Source organism: Aristolochia californica, unplaced genomic scaffold (assembly GCF_029961685.1).
Source record: "Aristolochia californica isolate CCGP_79_NKW_82.1479 unplaced genomic scaffold, dmAriCali1.0.hap1 SCAF_15, whole genome shotgun sequence".
NCBI lineage: Eukaryota > Viridiplantae > Streptophyta > Magnoliopsida > Piperales > Aristolochiaceae > Aristolochia > Aristolochia californica.
Window position 1 is genome coordinate 1,239,135 of NW_027181826.1, and position 19,660 is coordinate 1,258,794.

Here is a 19,660-nt window from a genome sequence, read left to right on the forward strand (position 1 = left end):
GAGAGCAATCTTTCCAAGGTTTATGAATTATATACAGAATTGTTTTGCGTGAAAAGGGGTAACAGAACTGTGACAAACTACTATAGTTCTTTTTTGAGTATCTGATAAGAAATTAATGTCTTTCATCTTTGCCTCAGATGAAATACGTAACCTCTCTACTACATTTAATAGGGTATAGAGAGCTGAAAAAATTGTTGCGCCTAGAGCTGGAAAAAATACTAAAGCAGGTGAAGCTACTGCCCCTTTATACATCGGCTACAACGTCTAATTCTATTGACACTTCCAAGGAACGTACAGGGGCTGGTAGAGGCAGAGGTAGAGATAATTCTAGAAGAGGACGAAGCCAAGGAGATGGTAAATCTAAGCGCAAGTGTGTTCACTGTGGAAGCACCAATCATTACTCAGATAGATGTTGGGAATTTTTTGGGAAGCCTGCGTGGGCAAATGCTAGTACACATAAAGGTACAACACCAGCGTCTGAAACTCCAATCCCTCCTGATGCTACAGATGAATACAGAAATTGATCCAACAACAACAACAGATCTCACAGCAGCAACAACAAATTTCCCAATGTATGGCACAACTATCTATTCTCTCTACATCCTTGGCACATACAACTCCTACTGCAGGTATGTCTACACTCTCACTGTCTTATTCCCCATCTTGGGTTCTTGACTCTAGTGCTACAAAACACATGCCAGGTGTATCCTCACTATTTTCTGATTTAAAAGAGTTTGTTTTCATTAAGCATGTTAATCTTGTTGATGGGTCAGTTTCACCAGTACAGGCAGTGGGAAATGTTACCCCTGCACCTTTTCTTTCACCTCAATCTGCACTGTTAGCTCTAAAATTTCCTTTAAATCTATTGTCTATCAGTCAAGTGGTTAAGTCTATGAATTGTTCTCTCACATTTTACCCTACTTATTGTGTGTTTCAGGATCTCGTGACAAGGAAGATGATTAGTTCCACTCGTGAGAGAGGGGGGACTATACTATCTGGACAACCACAATCTAGATAGTATTTTACATGCCCTACACACAGCTAATTCACCTCTTCAATGGCATCTCATACTTGGTCATCCATCTCCAGCAAAACTGATTCAAGTAGTTCCAAATTTACCTTCTAGTATTACTTTCCAATGCAAGTCATGTCAACTGGGCAAGCATCACCGGAGCTCCTTTCATGTTTCATCTCATAAAACTAGTAAACCTTTTGAGCTTGTGCACTCGATGTTTGGGTCCTTGTCTTGTGACTAGTCGGTTTGGTCATAGGTATTTTATTTCCTTTGGGGGAGTTAGTCAACAAGAATCAGGAGATAAAGTTCATCCTAATTACTTAGATCATTCAAAGAAGCCATTAGTGGTTCACCAACTTCATCTAAATGACATAGGTAATTGGGATGAAGCCGTACCAAGCTTAAACTGTGGAATCAGGAATCCGCCCATTTTTGCGAGTCATCCACTTGAAGTCGTTGGGACGCGTCTCTTCCGCCCGAATTTTTTTTTTTCTTCTCCCTCTCATCTTCGCACTCTCTTTTCCCTTCTCCCTTCTTCGTCTTCGCACTCCCTTCTCCCTTCTCGTCTCTCTTCACCCTCTCGCTGCTCTCCTCCTCTCGGCCTCCCTCTCTCTCTCTCTCGCACTCGCTCTCCCTCTCCCTTCTCCCACTTGTTGCTCCCCTCCTCTCGGCCTCTTTCTCTCTCTCGCACTCGCTCTCCCTCTCTCTCTCCCTTCTCCCTGTCGCTGCTCTTTTCCCCTAAAAATCTCCCGATTTCCTTCGATTTCTCCCATTTCGGTTTCGATTTACTTCGATTTTTCCCATTTCGGCGTCGATTTCTTCGATTCCACTTTGATTTCCCTTGATTTCCCCATTTAAGGCCCTCACCCTGTTTTCCTGATTTTGCGGAGCACAACTCTTCTGCCGCTACTATGCCTGCTTCATCTCAATCGCCGTCGCCATTGTCTTCAGTTTCGGCTAGTTTCTTCTTGTTAAGGAATAGTCCCACGTGGATTAGTGAGTACAAAGATCTTAAGTTTATTAGTTGGAAAAGAGGATTCTTATGTTGGCTAGCCATTTTTGGATAAGCCTTGGACCCAACTTAACATGGTATCAGAGCAGGTACTCATATGTGGGCCTACACCTAAACTATCCACTTGTAGAGCCACAAAAGAGGGCCTACACCTAAAACTCTCCACTTGTAGAGCCACAAAAGAGGGCCTACACCTAAAATATCCACCCAAACAAATACCATGAGAAAATGAGTTAGTCAACTACAAAATGTGACCCCCTCTCCCCCCTGCTCTTCAATGTGGTGGCAGAATACCTATCCTCCTTGATTTACTCGGCCAAGAACATGGGATGGCTCCTACCCACGACTGACTGCACAGCCTTTGATATTTCGATTCTCCAGTTTGCAGATGATACTATTTGCTTCGGGGTTGGTACTATGGATCAGATAAAAAAATACGTGTCGTGCTGTGATTATTTGAATTGGCTTCTGGTCAGAGCATAAACTGGGGAAAAACCACTCTCCTTGGCTATCATATTGATCAAGCTGGACTTAGGAATATGGCGGACTATCTGGGATTGCTCTGTGGGAAATATGCCAGTCATGTATCTTGGGCTACCACTTTTTGATTCTCGGCCTTTGGCTTCACTATGGTCCCCCCTCATTGAGAAATTTGAAAAGAGGCTAGTCACTTGGAGGGGTAAACTCTTATCAACAACGGGGCATCTCACTCTCCTCAAGTCTTGTCTGGCAGGGCTTCCAAACTATCTGTTATCATTCATGCACTGTTCGGCCTCCGTTTGCTCCAAAATTGATGTCATCCGTCGACGATTTCTGTGGAGGGGTTCAAAAGATACCTTTAGATACCATCTGGTCCGTTAGAAGGATATTTGCATGCCCCATAATAGAGGAGGATTGGGCATCCGGCCTACAAAAGAAATGAACAAAGCTCTTATGCTCAAATGGATTTGGAATTTCAACAACAAGCACAACAGTTTATGGAAGAATATGGTGAAATTTTACCTTCAATTTTCGGGTGCAAGGTGGAGAGAGGGTGGCGCTGCTCGCCTCCTATCCCCGATATGGAAATCAGTTTTCAAGCTTCTTCCAGTATTCAGAGATGCTACCGCATTTCATACGGGCAACGGAAGGACACTTCTCTTCTGGTTGGACGAATGATGTGGCCCCCGATCTCTCTCAAAGGACTTTTCGGGGCTGCATAGAATGGCAAACAACCTCTCTTGCTCTGTTGCTGATTTATGGAGTGATCACTCGTGGAGTCTTCAGTTTCGTCGGGGATTAAATGACGAGGAATCGTTGGCTTTTTGTTCTCTCCTTACTAAACTCAGCAGTACTATTATTAGGGAGCACTCAATTGATAAGTTGATTTGGAAGCCCAGTAATAATGGTCGATTCACTGTCACTTCGGCTTACTCTCATATCAGAAAGCAAGACTATAGTCCTCATGAGCACAAGGCAAATCTGGCGTGGAAACTCTCAGCGTCAAGCAAAATCAAGTTCTTCGTGTGGTCAGCCATCAGAGAACAGATTCTTACTTCAGACAACCTACACAGAAGAGGCTTCACTGCCCTCGATCTTTCTTGTCCCCTATGCGGTGAGTGTGAAGAGACAGTCCAGCATGTCCTCTTACATTGTGGATTTTCGTGGCAAGTTTGGAGGAAGATATTTCAGAAAATCGGACTCCAACTGGGGCTACATCAGGACCTCTTTGGCACCTTTGAGATGGTTCGAGGGATTCTCCTTCCTCGGTTGGGCAAGTTAATTATTTCAGCCTATCTTGCGCATGTTCCTTGGTGCATTTGGCTTGAGCGGAACAACCGAAGATTCAACTCCAAAGCTAGTACCCCAGATAACACGGCTTCTCATGTCGTCGGCCTCATCTCGAGCTGGCTTCATACAAAGAAAGATTTTGCCACTCTTTCAGGGGTTTCCCTTCGGGAAAATTGAAATTTGATCGCTCACATATCTGGCCCTAGCAAAGCTCCTAGAATGGTTATCTGGGATCCTCCCCCCAGAGATTGCATAAAGCTGAATTTTGATGGTAGTGCTATTGGATGTCCTGGTCCAGCAGGAGCAGGTGGTATATTCAGAGGTCACAATGGAGACCCCATTCGTTCTTATGCGGGTCCGATGGGCATTGCTGATTCTAATACTGCTGAAGTTAGTGCTCTGTTGTTCAGCCTGTAAATCTTCAGAAATCATCTCCATGGCAAGTTAATCATTGAAGGCGACTCGAAGACGGTTATTAGTTGGTGTTCCAAAGACAGCCTCCCCCATTGGTGCCACTGGCCCATCACTGATAGTATTGCTGACATTGTATCTTCTTTGCATTGTAATTGGAATCTCATTCCTAGATCAGCTAACTCTTTGACTGATAAATTAGTTAAATTCAGAACTTCCCAACAATCTCTCATTGTATGGGAAGGATTCCCTCCTTTGTAATATGCTCTTTTGAGCTTTTGCCTTAATAAAAATCAACATCATTTAAAAAAAAAAAAAAACTACAAAATGCATGAGAAAAATAAATAATGTACAAAGGTAGAATTTTAGTGTAGTAATCATGTTTGTTTTGGTTAATTTGGTTTTTAGGTATACATGTTCTATTTAAGTATATTATTACAAGTTATTCATTCTCTTGTTTTGGTTATATTTCTCATTTTGGGGCACTAACACTGGAAACTGTTTTCCAATGCACTTGAACTCGTCCACACTAGCACCCAACTTGAAGTTGAAGTTGAATTAGATCATTCAATTGAATTTGAAGTAGTTGTAAATGTTGACTAACCCCCCCCCCCCCCCCCCCCCCCCCCCCCCCTTATTGACGATTTCAGTAAATGTACTTGGATTTTTCTCATGCGAGAAAAATTTGAAGTTTTTATGTCTTTCAGCTATTTTTTAATGAAATAAAGAATCAGTTTGCAACTTCTATCCATATATTTCGTACAAACAACGGTCTTGAGTTTATGAATCGTAAATTTGACTCTTTCTGTCAGTCACAAGGAATCATTCATCAAACTTCTTGTGTGTTTACTCCACAACAAAATGGAGTTGTTGAATGTAAGAATCGTCATTTACTTGAGGTAGTTCATACTATGTTGATTCACATGAATGTACCTAAGACTTATTGGGGTGATGTTGTTCTTACTGCATGCTTTATGGTAAATAGAATGTCATTTTTTGTTCTTAATGGCAAGATCCCTATTCACATTGTCTTTGGGTGTGTATGCTTTGCACATGTTTTTTATCAATCCAAGGATAAGTTGTCTCCTTGGTCTATCAAGTGTGTCTTTCTAGGGTATTTTCGAACAAAAAATGTTTTTGCTGATGTTACCTTTTTTTAGAATGTTTCCTTTTTTGAATCTTCTACATCTGAATCAATTCCACCTGAATCCTCTATACCTACTCTGGTTATTCCTCTTCCAGTTGATGAATGTGCTCCATCTTCATGAGATGTTTCTACTAAAAAACCACTACAAGTATACCAGCGGCGACAACAACTTTCTTATTCTGATTCAGAGCCCCTCCTCACATCCAACCATGACTCTTCATCGTCTCCTGATCCTGAGGTAAGTGATCTGCATCTTCCTATTGCCCTTCGAAAAGGTGTTCATAAAGGTACACGCCATCCTTTATCTCATTTTATCTCCTTCGATTCCTTGTCTGATAACTATCGTAAGTTTGCTTTGTCCATCTCCACTTGCATTATTCCTTCTTCAGTGCAGGATGTTGAGAAGGAAGCATTAACAGATAGAAGACTTGGGAGTTATGTGACTTACCTCCACGTGCTGCTATAGTTGGATGTCAATGGATCCATTAAATATAACTCAGATGCATTAGTTGAACAGTATAAGGCTCATCTTGTTGCAAAAGGGTATACACCAACATTTGGGATGGATGCTTTTGAAACTTTTTCTCCAATTGCTCACATGTCCTCTCTTCGTATACTTATTTCCGTTAGTCCATAGTTAGTCTCTATTCCAGCTAGATATTAAAAATGTCTTCTTATATGGTGACCTTGAGAAAGAAGTCTATATGGAGCAACCTCCAAGGTATGTTGCTCAGGGGGAGAAATATAAGGTATGTCGACTAAAGAAGGCTCCTTATGGCTTATTAAAACAAAGTCCGTGAGCTTGGTTTGAAAATTTTAGCCAAGTGGTTATATCCATGGGATTTCGTAGAAGCCATTGTGATCACTCGTTATTTATTTTAAAACAATCATCTGGAATAATTATCTTACTGGTATATGTAGATGATATCATTTTATCTGGGAGTGACAAATCAAGTATTGAAACAGTTAAATCCCAATTGGCAAATCACTTTCACACTAACAATCTGGGTTAGTTGAAATATTGACACTCTGTTGTACGTATAAATCATTGTAATTCGTTTCTCATTTAGTTTTCAATACAATTACCAAGTTGGACATATTTTGTCGTTGTGGAAGGATTAAAAGGTGGTATCTCAGTCAAATATTTCTCTTTCTTTCTAGATCCCACATAAATTTCAATGTCCCATGATAACATCGAAAAAATTTTGTCAATCAATTTTACGAAAGTAACAGGATGAGATCATCCTTCTTTATCTTTTTCATTATCAATGATTGGGGAAACAACTGCACGATTCCCAGACATCACAAAATAAACTTCAAACTTAAGGAGGAAAGTTGGGCAAAAGATCTAGATGGGTTGTTACAATCATGCATGCAAATCTGAATCTACAATACTCAAGAAAGTAGATTAACAACAAAGGTTCTCTTTCACTTTAAGAAAACCAAAAATAAAAGAAAACACACTTGCACCATAGGATCACGTCTATTCACCATGAGAGAGCTTGAACTCCACTTAGAAACAAGTTGTGCACGTAAACATACCTTGAAGGTACAAACTTTGCTCAAATAGAATAAATACCCAACTCCATGCAAGAAACCAAGAGCCACGTGCACCTAAAAATTCACCTTTAAGCTGTCTAACTTAAACTTCTTATCTCTGAAAATTCCTCAAGGTGCGAAAATCCCCAAGAAACTAGTGTGCAAAATTTGAAGAAGAACGGTGGAATAAAATATGGTCTAGACTAAAGATGTGGGGTTACTGAAATACTTTCTAGGGATTGAAGTAGCAAAAAGTAAGGAAGGACTTGTGTTGACATGGGGGAAATATGTGACAGATATGCTACAAAGTATGGGCTTTTGGGGGCCAGACCAATTGATAACCCAATGGAAGTTGGTCAAGATCTCCATGATGATCAGAGTGATGAATCGAATGATAAGACGATGTATCGGAGATTAGTTGGCAAATTCATATATGCAACAGTTACTTGACCAGATATCTCATTTGTAGTGATGTAGTGAGCCACTTTATGGAGCATCTACGTAAGGTCCACTTAGAAGAAGTACAAGGAATCTTAAAGTATCTAAAAGGGTCACCAAGAAAAGGTCTTTTCTTTAAACCTATTTTTTTTTCTTTTTTTCTTTTCTTTAAACCTTGTGATAATTTGAAAATTGAAGCTCTTTCTGATGTTGATTATGCTGGTTCCAAACTAGATAAGAAGTCTATTACTGGCTATTGTGTATTTTTGGATGGCAACTTAATCAATTGGAAGAGTAAGAATTAGAAAAGTCTAGTGTTGAAGCAGAATATAAGCCATGGCTCACACTGTTTGTGAGCTGATGTGGGTGAGATCTGTCTTAGAGTTAGGTTTTTGCCAGGATGAACCTATAACTATGTTTTGTGACAACCAAGCAGCCATTTTTATTGCCAATAACCCAGTTTTTCATGAGAGGACAAAACATGTAGAAGTGGATTGCTATTTTATTCGGGATGCTGAAATGAAAAAGGAGGTAGTGGTGGACCCCATTTGCCCTTTTGCCATGTCGCCGAAGAAACTGTTAGCCACCTGCTCCTCCTATGCCCTTTTTCTTGGGAGATCTGGACGTCGATTATCAGTCGAATTGGACTCCAACTCTGCTTACCTGCGAATCTCCCTGCAGCCTACCAAATGCTTGTTGGGACCTCCATCCCCGGTCTTGGAAAAATAATGATCTCGGCTTGCTCCACTTTCATTCCTTAGGGTCTCTAGTTAGAGCGCAATCAAAGAAGGTTCAATGCCAAGTTCAACTCTCAAGAAAGAATCGTTGAAATTATTTTAGGAAATATTGCGACATGGCTCCACTCTCGAAGGCCTTCTCGGGATCCTCCATCAGAGACAATTGGAGATGTCTTGCCCAGCTTCAAACCTCTTCGAAACTTCCAGTTATTTCTAGGTGGACCCCGCCGCCTGCTGGTGTCCTTAAATTAAACTTTGACGGATCCTCTTTCAGTAACCTTGGCCTAGCTAGTTTTGGCAGAGTGATTCGTGACTCTCTTGGGAACCATATCATCTCCTTTTCCGGCCCTCTCGGTATTGCGGATTCCACAACGGCCGAGCTCCACAGCCTGCTTAATGGGCTCCGCGTTTTTTGCGATCATTGCTTCGGGCCCATCCTCGTAGAGGGAGACTCTAAGGTGGTGATTGGCTGGTGTGATAATTCTTTTGCACCTCTGTGACGCCATAGGAACACCTTTTTTGAAATAATGAAAATTGTCAACCTATTTGACTGTTTTTGGTCTCTCATCCCGAGATCAGCAAATTTTGTGGCTAATGTTTTAGCCAAGCAGGGAACTTTCTTGCAATCTCTTGTTGTTAGGAGTTAGCTCGTCCTTTTTTGGTTCTCTTAATAAAATCACCATTCATAAAAAAGGGCATTTTTGTAATTATTCTAATCAAGATTATTAAATAGAGCTAGGGCTCATGCCTAACCACCAAGCAGCTCTTTCCAAAGCTTTTCTCTCATCCTCTTCTCTTCCTTCTCATTCTCTTCTCTTCCTTCTCATTCTCTCTCTCTATCTCTTCCTCAGATTTCACTTTTATCAAGCTCAAATTGCTAAACTGCCCATAATGGAAAATGACAATTATGCCCTTGATCTACATTAGTTAACATATACGAATCTGAAAAAACCATAGCCACATTACTTCAAATAAGAGCATTGAAAATGATAATGTTCCTAGAGAAAATTTCCAATACGATAGACCAGTGAGGAAGAGTAGCATCAAACCAGAACGTTGTACCTTACTAATTGGATATGCAACAGGAAAAAACAGCAACAGAAGGATGCGGACTAAGGGTGCAAGTGCTGCTCCAACCATCATGCCATAGCGAGAACAGATAGCTTGTGGTAATATCTGTAGTCAATGATTGGAAATGTATAATTAGACAACCACATTAGAGGTATATTTTCAGCTGACCATGTAGGTTGAGTATTTTCACCTCTCCAAACATTAATATCAGAGTTACAGAGACCAGAATCGCTGCCCAAGGAGGCACAAGCTTGTCCAAGAAAATTGGAAGAGACTAGAACAGCAACACAAGAATAACTCAGAAGAAATGGCATCACCAAAAACCAAAATGCAAATCATAACTGAAAGTAAGACGCCTAGTTTCAAAAAGAACTAATAGTGAAATCACATAAATAAAACAAAAACGGTCAAAAGAAAACGTGTATGAATATCACTGACCTCCATTGCCATAAACATAAATAAAACAAAAAAGGTCAAAAGAAAACATGTATGAATATCACTGACCTCCATTGCCATAGAATTCCCTATCAAAAGAGTACATAACAACAGATGCTGATTTTTCACCACAGGAAATATCTTAGCTGCCATTAAAAAGAAAAGTTGGATTATTTAAAAGCGCAATTGCTTACCATATACTCAAGTATAACAAATTTCTTCATTTTCCTTGTCCAACTATTCTTTATATACAAAGTTAAGATCAGAAATATGAACATGTGATGAATTAATGACCAACAAAGTTCAAAGATGTTAGAATTCACATATAGGGGTAGTTTGGTCATTCCTTATGAATGTAAGTTTCTCATAAAGGGTTGGAGTAAGTTAGGCTTCATTTTATAAGTCTACGTTTCAATTTACATTTTATTCTGAGTTGTTTTTAGAGAATTATGAGGGATATTGTAATGAGAGGCAATATTATCATTTTGTGTCATTATCACTTAAGTGAAGTAATTAAAAGAGTAGGGCTCGAATTCTGAGTCCTCAACTCAATGCAGCCTCTTGCTGTTTTCCCCTCTTTCTTTCCTCTCAATTTTCTCCTTCTCAAACTCTAATCGCATGATTTTACAAAGACATTGTCGATAATCCTCACTATCAATAATCTCAAGAAAAGAAGCAATAATGAACAAAGTATCGAATGCCCCCTCTGCAATGATGAGGAAGAAAGTGTCTCCCATATTTTCTTCCACTACCCTTTTCCTTGGAAGGACTGGACGCACTTCCTCAACATGATTGGGCTTCAGCTGTGCCTCGCGAGAGCCCTTACCGCCATTAGTCAACTGGGACGAAATTCCAAGCTTGGGGAAGGCCCTCCTCTCAGTTTGTTTGCCGCATATTCCCTAGGGGCTGTGGAAAGAAAAAAATGACTACAAGTTCGCCAATGTGGAGGAAATGTCCATCCAAATAATTGGCCAAGTTTCTACCTGAATTCACACTTGGAAGGAGTTTGAATGTCTGCAAGAAGTCCCTCTTCGTCATAACTGGCATGCCATTGCACAGATATATGCCCCTTCTCACCTTGCAATTGGAAGACTGGAAGCCCCCCTTTTCCTAAAGCTAAATTTTGATGGGAGTGTTGTAGGCAATCCAAACAAGGCCGCCTTTGGAGGCGCTATCCAGAATAGTGAGGCTCCACTCTCATCCTTCAGCCCATTGGAGATATCCGACTCTTTTTTCTTTTCTTTTTTGAAATAGTGATAATTTTATTTCAAGAAGAAAAAGAGTATATCAAGGGAGGTCTCCCCTTACAACAAGAGATTGAAGGGAGGGACCCAATTTAGCAAAGGAGGGGATATCTAACTCTACATCAGCAAAACTCTTTGCTCTCCTTCATGGCTTGATTATCTCTCCTCATTGAAGGGGACACCAAGGTTGTGATTAGATGGTGCTCCTCTTTATCCATGCCACCCCCACCCCCCAACGTCACTGGCCAGTTTTCATTAAATTGTAGATATTACTTCTTAGTTTAATTGTTATGTGTCTCATGTTCTCAGGTCAGCTGATTTCTAATTGGAGGGAGACCCCTAGCTTGGCCAAAGAGTCAGCTAGAGAATTAGTTGAACTAGGGACACGAGTCCATAAGCAACCAAGGGAAGATACAATATCAATCATTTTAATGAAAAGTTTTCCAATGATACCACGAAGAATCGAAAGCTAAGAAGCACCATCCAATGATCACTTTAGAGTCACCTTCAATTTGGAGATTGACATGAAAACGGTCACAAAAGAGGAGAAGGCATTGTTGAAGGGTGTGGAGTTCAGCTAATGTTGAATCAAAGATTCCAAGGGGTCCCAAGTAAGAAAGCAGGGTTGCTTCTTCCTAATTCCTGATGACACCTCTAAAAGCAGTCGTGAGCACAACCTTCAAAATTTAATTTTAAAGTTCCTATGGCTAGGAGAATCCATTCTTCCATGACTGCTGGCCGAGCAGGGCCATACATTTGGGCAATTAATTGCTAGTTTTCTCGACTAGGAATGCCTTTAATAGCTTCAAAAATTTTGGCCTAGTATATATCCAGGCAACTATCATTCCCATTATGCGAACCTTGCCTTCTTCGATTGTGGAGAGTTTGTCATTGAACCTCATGTTATTTCTCTCGGTCCATAGCCCTCACAGGATGTGGGCAATGCACGTGGTAATTGGATTTTTTCCCAAGCCTAGGAGACGACCGCCTAAGCCTATTTGGTTGATCAATTGGAGGTTGTCTGGGATGCAGCTGCTGATTCCCAACTTGTGTAAGAAGTGCATGAAGATCTACCAGCAAAGGGGCAATGAAATTGGGGAGTGGATTTCCTCTTCTTATGAGATTGTCTATTGTTAGGGTATGGTTGAGGAAAGCACTCCAAAAAAAAGAAGAGGACTTTGGAAGGTCAAGGTAATGGCTGCTTCCCCGATATGGAAATTTGTTGGCCAGCTGCTCCCCACTTTCAAGGCAACTACCTTCTATCCTGGGAATGGGAGGACTCTCCTCTTATGGACTGATGAGTGGTGTGGCCTCTGCCCCCTCCTTCAGGACTACCCTGGGCTATCTAGGATTGTCTCGCTCATCAAGATCTTTTTGGCACTATCCAAATGGTTTTGGGGACTCGACTGCCCAGAATCGGTAAGTTGTTTCTCTCGGCTTGCCTCACTCATATCCCATGGTGTCTTTGGCTTCAGTGAAACAACCGGTATTTCAACCTCAAATTCAGCAACCTGGAAAGCACTATCTCTTGCACTGTGGGTATGATCTCAAGTTGGCTGCACACCAGGAAGGAGTTTGCCCCTCAGACGGGTATATCCTTTCGCTGGAATTGGAGTTTGTTGGCTCATATGGCGGGTCCCCAAAAGATGCCTACTATGGCTGAATAGGAACCTCCTCCTAGTGATTGGATCAAGCTGAATTTTGACGGGAGTGCTTTGGGGTGTCCGGGACCCGCAGGTGCAGGGGGAGTTTTCATAAATCACAGAGGAGAGACCATTCTTTCCTATGCAGGGATTGTTGGTATTGCATACTCCAACACCACTGAAGTGACTGCCCTTCTCCATGGAGTAAAAAATTTCAAAGACCGTCCACGTGGAAAACTGCTCATTGAAGAGGACTCCAGAGTTGTTATTAGCTGGTGCCCTAGCACGGCCTCCCCCCCTTGGCGTCATTGGCCCACCATTTCTTCTATATCTAACATTGTATCTACGATTTTTTGTACTTGGAATCGTATTCCTAGATCAGCCAATTCCTTGGTTGATAGATTAGCTAAACTTGGAACCTCCCTGCAATCTCTCATTGTATGGGACTGTTTCACCACCTTGTAATTTTATTCTTTGCAGCTTTTTAATATAACTCAGCACCATTTTTTTTTTGAAGGAAAGTGTGTGAATATTCAATAAATCAGAGAGAGAAATACAACCTATTGGGGTGGGCCAACCTCCACAACAAGGTGTTGGAGGGAAGATCCCCGTTTAGCATGTAAGTCTGCCAAATGATTGGCAAATCTTGGGGTGTGAGTCCATGAACAATTTAGACGAGAAATTATGTTACAAATTTCGAAATAAATATCCCAATGTCTCCAGGGAGGGCGAATTCCTTTTGCACACCAATCGATGACCATCTTAGAATCCCTTTCAATGATGAGGGGCCTAACGAGATGGTCTTGGAAGATGATGAGCCCCTGAAGTAATTCGTTGAGTTCTACGATAGTAGAATCAAAGATCCCCAAAGGCCCGCAAAAGTGTAGAAGATGGTTTTTATCATCATGTATAACTCCTCCAAATCCAGTTGGACCTGAGCAGCCAATGGCACTACCATCAAAGTTCAGCTTGTAGTGGCCCGGTGGAGGGGGGGACCAAATCTTCATGGTTGGGAGGCAGGGGGAATCAGTAATCTCGGCGATCAGCCTCCCATTACCTCTAAAGTCAGTATTCCTGAAATGAGTAAATTCCTTCGGGTCAATAGCCAAGCAGAGACCTAACCAACAATGTTATCAACAATTACGTCAATGGGGGAGGTTTTGAATTGAAATTTTCGATTGTTTCTTTCTCTCCAGAGGGCCTAAGGGATGTGGCCCACACAACTGGAGATTAACATTTTCCCAAGTTTTGGGAGACGAGTGTTTGTGATGGAAAGGATCATTGAAGGTAAATTTTGGGGCACATAGTATTTAATTCCGATTTTGTGTAGAAGTTGGACCAAATTGTTTGTGCAAAGTGGCAATGGAGGAGAACATGGGTAGCAATTTCTTGGTTATTTTGACAAAAAGGGCAAGAAGGGTCCTATACGGGGGTGCCTCGTCTAATGAGGGAATCGAATGTGAGTATCTTACCTCTGCAAACACACCAAATAAAGAATTTCATGCGAGACGGGGCAAGCAAGGACCAGTCAATCGCCACAAGGTGATGCGGTTGGGAGAGGTCGGGGCTGCGAAGAAGGTTGTAGACAGAAACCTTAGAAAATATTCCTTTTGGGCACGGGGTCCAAATGAGGGTATCCAACATATGCTCGCGGATTTTGACTTTGGATAGGCATGTGAGAAGATTTGAGGCCAGAAGCTCGAATCTGTTAGGGCTCTCCGAAGGTTAAGATTCCAACTACTATGTTCAGACCATAAGTCAGAGATAGAAGCGTTTTTATCTTTGGCCAATAGGGAGATAGGACCAAAACTAATGTCAAGGATTTTGTCCCCCAGCCATAAATCCGTCCAAAATTTTGTGGTACGGCCATTACCCGAGTAGCGTTTGACTACCTTGTTAAAAGCAGGGAGCAAGAGCGAAAGTTTCCTCCATACAGGCGACATGCAGTACCGACGGCCCCTTTAGTCCACCAATCATTCGATTTGTTCGCTTTCACAGCAACAAACGCCGTCCAAATCAAATCTGGAGATGAATTAAATCTCCAAATCCATTTCAGAAGGTAAGCTGAGTTGGTTGATGCGATATTACGGATTCCGAGACCACCAAGATGTAATTTTGTTCCACATGTTGTGGTAACTTTTATATAACCAAAATATTCAAGAAAGGGTGAGAACAAATGATGAAGATTTAACATCTATGAAAAAGTTTTAGCCAATGAAGATTGAAAACCAAGATTGAAGACCAAGAATCCTTTTCATTTTTTATTTTTTTTGAATAAGATGTTTTATTATGATAAAAAAAATTACAATTTACAAAGGAGTTTTCCTAACAACAAGAGATTGAAGAGAAAGTCCTTGTTTTGCTAAAGAATCAACTACATCATTTGTTGATCTAGGTACATGAGACAAATAACAATCAAGGGATGAGACAATATTCACTATTTGATGATAAATTCTCCAATGCTGCCAAGGAGGATCTTTAGCTTTAGAACACCATTCAATAACCACCTTTAGGATCTTATTCAAAAGAGCACTCCATAGGAAAAAACGAATCTTTAATGGAGCAAAGGTTTCCAAGCAACAGCTGCATCATGAGATTCATTACCAATCCATTCAATAATATCTGAATAAGCCGAAGAGATTGAAAACCGACCACTATTATCTCTCATCCATATCATTTTGTCCTCCTTATCTCCATATATCTTGACTAAATTAAGTTCAACAATAAGATTAGAAACCTGACTAGCTTCCAAATCATTCAAACCTCTTCTGAAATTAAAACTCTAGAAATCGTTACCTGTCCATACTTGTTGAACAGTAGCATTACAGCAGGTGGTTATTCTTTTGAGCATACCATATTTATCATAGAAAGGACTTTTATCAGTCCACCAGTCAACCCAAAATCTAATCTTGTCCCCACATCCCACATAGAGTCTTGTGATTTTTTCAAATAGAGAGAGAAGGGGGTAAAAAAGCTCTCCAAAGTGAGAAAAGATTTTGGCTTCTTCTTTCTTGAGTCCACCAGAAATCAGAAACACCGACCGTAGTGGCTACCATAGGTCTCCAAATAAGTTGAGGAGCAGTATTGTATTTCCATAGCCATTTAAGAAGAAAGGCTTTATTCATCATTTGTGTAAGCCGAATTCCCAAGTCTCCATGGGATTTCAATTTGCAAACATCATTCGAGGCCACTAGGTGATATTTAAAATCCTCATTCGATCCTCTCCACAAGAACTTTCTCTTTAGAGCTTCAATTTTACTACTAACAGCCACTAGGCATGGTAAAAAAAAATCCATTGCAAGTTGAAGTTATAAACTCCAGTTTGAGAGGCGGTGTTGAAGAGTGGATACGGAAGAGTCTTACATAACTCTCATGGAAAGAAGTCTCACAGAGCCAGAATTAATATGGTGGAGTCTTACAGGACTCTCACGGGAGGAGGTTTCACGGAAGAGTCTCAATTAAAGGTGTTTTAGTTATGTTAGTCTTTTATTTATATTCAATTGTTCGATTGTTCTAGGACTTATTTTTTAGTGTTTAACTTTGGGTGTAACTAGGAGAAGGGTAGCTTAACTGTAATTGGATTCTACTTGTTTCCTCTATTATAAATAAAGACTCATTGTACTCAAATTACAACAAATTAGTAAAGTTTTTCTCTTTGTTAGAAATTCAACAGTTGCATACAAGGTCAAGACGAGGTAGAAAGGACATATAATAGTTCGGAAGCTTGCCATGCAAGAGTTTAGGAGGGTGAGCCACCCAATCTTGGATAGAAATCAGCCTTTCCAGGTAGAGAGTCTATTTTCCAGCTTCTCTATGACCAAGTGACATGGGTCTTCATCTAGTTGTTTTCCAAACATGGGGAGCTTGAGGTAAGTTGTTGGGAGGGAGATATGTGAACATCCCAAGTAGTTTGCAAAAGTACTGATTAGCCCATATTCCAGGTGGAAACCAATCAACACAATTTTCTCCCCATTAATTTTTTGACATGTGGTTATCTCAAACTTGTTCCATGGTTCTTTCACAAATGCAAATGGTATCACTTGCGAATTGTAAAAGAGGGATGTTGGCTTCATTCTCCTCAGCTATCAGCCAAATCCAACCCGTTATCTTAGTTGTGTAAAACATTATGGACGGGTATTCTCCAACAAGGTTGAAAAAGAGAGGAGACAGAGGGTCCCCTTGCCTACCTCCTCTCAATCCTTTGAAGTAGCCCCAGGTTGTCCCACTAAGTAATAAGAAATATGTGGCTGATGACTTCATATTTGAAATTTCATGACTCGAGGATGAAGACTACCTCAAACGAATGGAAGAATGATAGCATGAGAACCTGCTTATGGGGCCAGCTAGAGATATAATTGCAATGAAGCTCAAGCTCTTAAAAGCAAAATTAAATGGTGGTCTCAAGCTGCTCGAACCTTCCTCGCTACCAAAATGGATGCCCTGCAATCACAGCTCAACTCCCTTGCCTCCTTGAGGGAGGTAGACCCCTCTCCCCCTTTGAATTTCCAATAGAATCATTCCTTAAAATTTCCTTCAAAGTCTTCTCAACCACAACAGAACCAAATGGAAGCAACACCTTCAATGACCACTGTGTAATGAAAATTCTAAAAACATACCCTTGTTTCTGGGTAGAGGAGGGTACATGTTGGGCTAATCAAGGAACCTGACCTGATTTGTTAGGTATGGGGTTTCCCCCTCACTCTACAGGGCAGGCATGTGGTAAGGGGAAAAGAAAACCCAAATAGATATGGCACGACAAGTCGATGGCAAGTTTTCCCATCCATGCTCCAAATCCAATCTGGTGAACCTGATTTGAAACCTGTGACGAGGTGGGGCGGGATTGGATTTGGAAACTCTGACACCAATTCTGTGTTGCCATAGGACCTGCCATCAAAATTTAATTTCAGCCAGCCTAGGGGAGAGGGTTGTCAAAATGGAGATTCCTGAGCAGCATGATATCTGAAAGATAAGGTCACTTGCCCATTGCAACGTACTCTGGATAGATGATTCACCGTGCTGCCCAACGAGTTAAGTGATTGAAATTTTTTTTATCGCATTCTTTCCATATGCACCATGAAACAGAACTAAAGCTTGCTTCCATGGTGAATTTCCTATTCAAAGAAATGAGATCTGGAGGAACAGATGGATAAAGAAGAAGAAACTGCTGGGAAAGCATGAATTGATGTCAAACTATCTGAATATACCTAAATAGTACTGGTGAAGGAGCAATAGAACAAGATGAGATAGAATTAGATCTATTCTTAGCAACAAAAAAAATGCCTGGACTTATTCCAGTGTCGGGATAACCGTTGCTAGAAATGGTCTAGCAGAATGGTACACGTTGAAATACTAAAAAAATTCCAACTTCTGTAAGTTGGCAAAACAAAAAATAAAAATAAAAATAGCGTTATTTAGCAGTTCATTTGACAATCAGCAGGCGAATGTACTTCAAGTGTGTTTGTAAGCATACTGAGTATGATAAAATAGCTTTTTAACTATATCTTTAAGTGTATCATATGATTATAAATGTAATTGGAAGTTTTGGTATCTAAAGTGCTAAATGTTTTCTAGGAGGGAAGAAGAGATGGAAATAGAAAGAATTAGCGTACCGGCGTGCACTCGGTCTTGAGGACGACCAGACTTGATGAGAACTTCCAGGTCCACGAGACCAAGGGACATGAGACCGAGTGTGAGACCCGCCATCAGACCGGCAAAAGCCACCAATCCCACTACCACCAAGACAAACAGCCAGAATTTTGTGTTACAGCAAGGAACGTCAGCCCCGTTGGCCATGTTTCCCTCGGATACGCAGCTAAACCTGCACAGGATTCTTTTCTTGCTCCCCGACCGTATTTTTCTTTGGGAAACTGGAGAATATGAGGAGAAGAAAGAGCAGAACGATGACTCTGTTTTGAAATGGAAACGAAGAACCAGCAAACTCGTCGATTTTTGGGTCCCATTGTCTGGCGTCACTCGAGAGGACAGTCGATGAAGAAAAGTACATGCACTGTATTAGTGGAAGTAAATTCACTTTCACTCACTATGAAATCGCTCCAAATGTCTTAACGCATTCACTAATTCACTTTCAATGGTAATTTCACTCCTAATTTTATTCGACACTGAAATTAAAATAATTGAGTTAGATTTTAATGAAAATATTTATATTTTTTATTAATAAAAATAATTTATTTATTTATCTATTAAATTTATTATTTTTATTATTATATTAAATTACTAATTTAAGAGTGATAATTAAGATATCTTAAAAGTAAGAATTTGATAAGTATCTATAGTAAACATTTTTGTTTAAGTATTTTATTTTTTTATAATTAACTAAATTAATATTTTTATTTAATTTATAATTATTGTATTAATTTAGACTAAACATAATATTTTATTAATAAAAAATTTATTTGTTTATCTATTATTTTTATGATTTTTATTATTATATTAAATTACTAATTTAAGAGTAATGATTGAGATATCTTAAAAGTAAGAATTTGATAAGTATCTAGGGTAAACATTTTTGTTTAAGTATTCTATTTTTACAATTAATTAAATTAATTTTTTATTTACTTTATAATTATTGTATTGATTTAGACTAAACAAAAAAACTATTTTATTTTATTAATAAAATATCCTATTTATTTATTTTTTATATTCGTGACTTTTAATAATATATTAAATTACTAATTTAAGAGTGATAATTTAGATATTATAAAAGTAATAATTTGATTAAGTATCTAAACATTATAAAAGTAACCATGTTTATTCAAGTATATTGTTTTTTATATTAAATATTTTAATATATTATATTTGAAAATGTTAAATTATTTATCTTATTTTTTAATTAAATTTTTACATAAAATTATCTTAATAAAGTTAAATCTATCGGAGTATTTTATTAACAAACTGATTATCCACTTTCTACTAAAATTTTCATTGTGCATACTAACAAAAAAAAAAAAAAATTACACTGCACTTTTCATTGAGTATATTGACATAAAAAAGTAATTCACTTTCATTTTCCACAGCACTAACTCCTATAACTTAGAGAGTAACATTGTGAGGCTTACTGATCAGGCACAAGTCTCAGTCTCGCCTCCATGCAAACATCCATCGTCGTTGATAGGGATCATTCCAAAAGATTTGTACCATCAATTCCGTTTGCATTTTTGGAACCACTCGATTTTAAATT

The 19,660-nt window shown here is 39.6% G+C and overlaps 1 protein-coding gene across 2 annotated transcripts in view; it reads right to left on the bottom strand.

Moving 5' to 3' along the window:
- The window catches only part of LOC137951470 (DUF21 domain-containing protein At1g47330-like), a 60,557-nt gene extending 42,196 nt beyond the window's left edge, over positions 1 to 18,361 (bottom strand). For both annotated transcript variants that reach the window (XM_068798137.1, XM_068798136.1), the window contains exons 1-4: positions 18,072 to 18,361; positions 9,645 to 9,721; positions 9,331 to 9,414; positions 9,132 to 9,245 (exon numbers count right to left, since the gene is read on the bottom strand). In XM_068798137.1, the coding sequence (XP_068654238.1) occupies positions 9,132 to 9,245; positions 9,331 to 9,414; positions 9,645 to 9,721; positions 18,072 to 18,255 (459 nt within the window). In that variant the 5' untranslated portion in view covers positions 18,256 to 18,361. The remainder of the gene's footprint in view (positions 1 to 9,131; positions 9,246 to 9,330; positions 9,415 to 9,644; positions 9,722 to 18,071) is intronic.
- Positions 18,362 to 19,660: the final 1,299 nt, after the last annotated feature.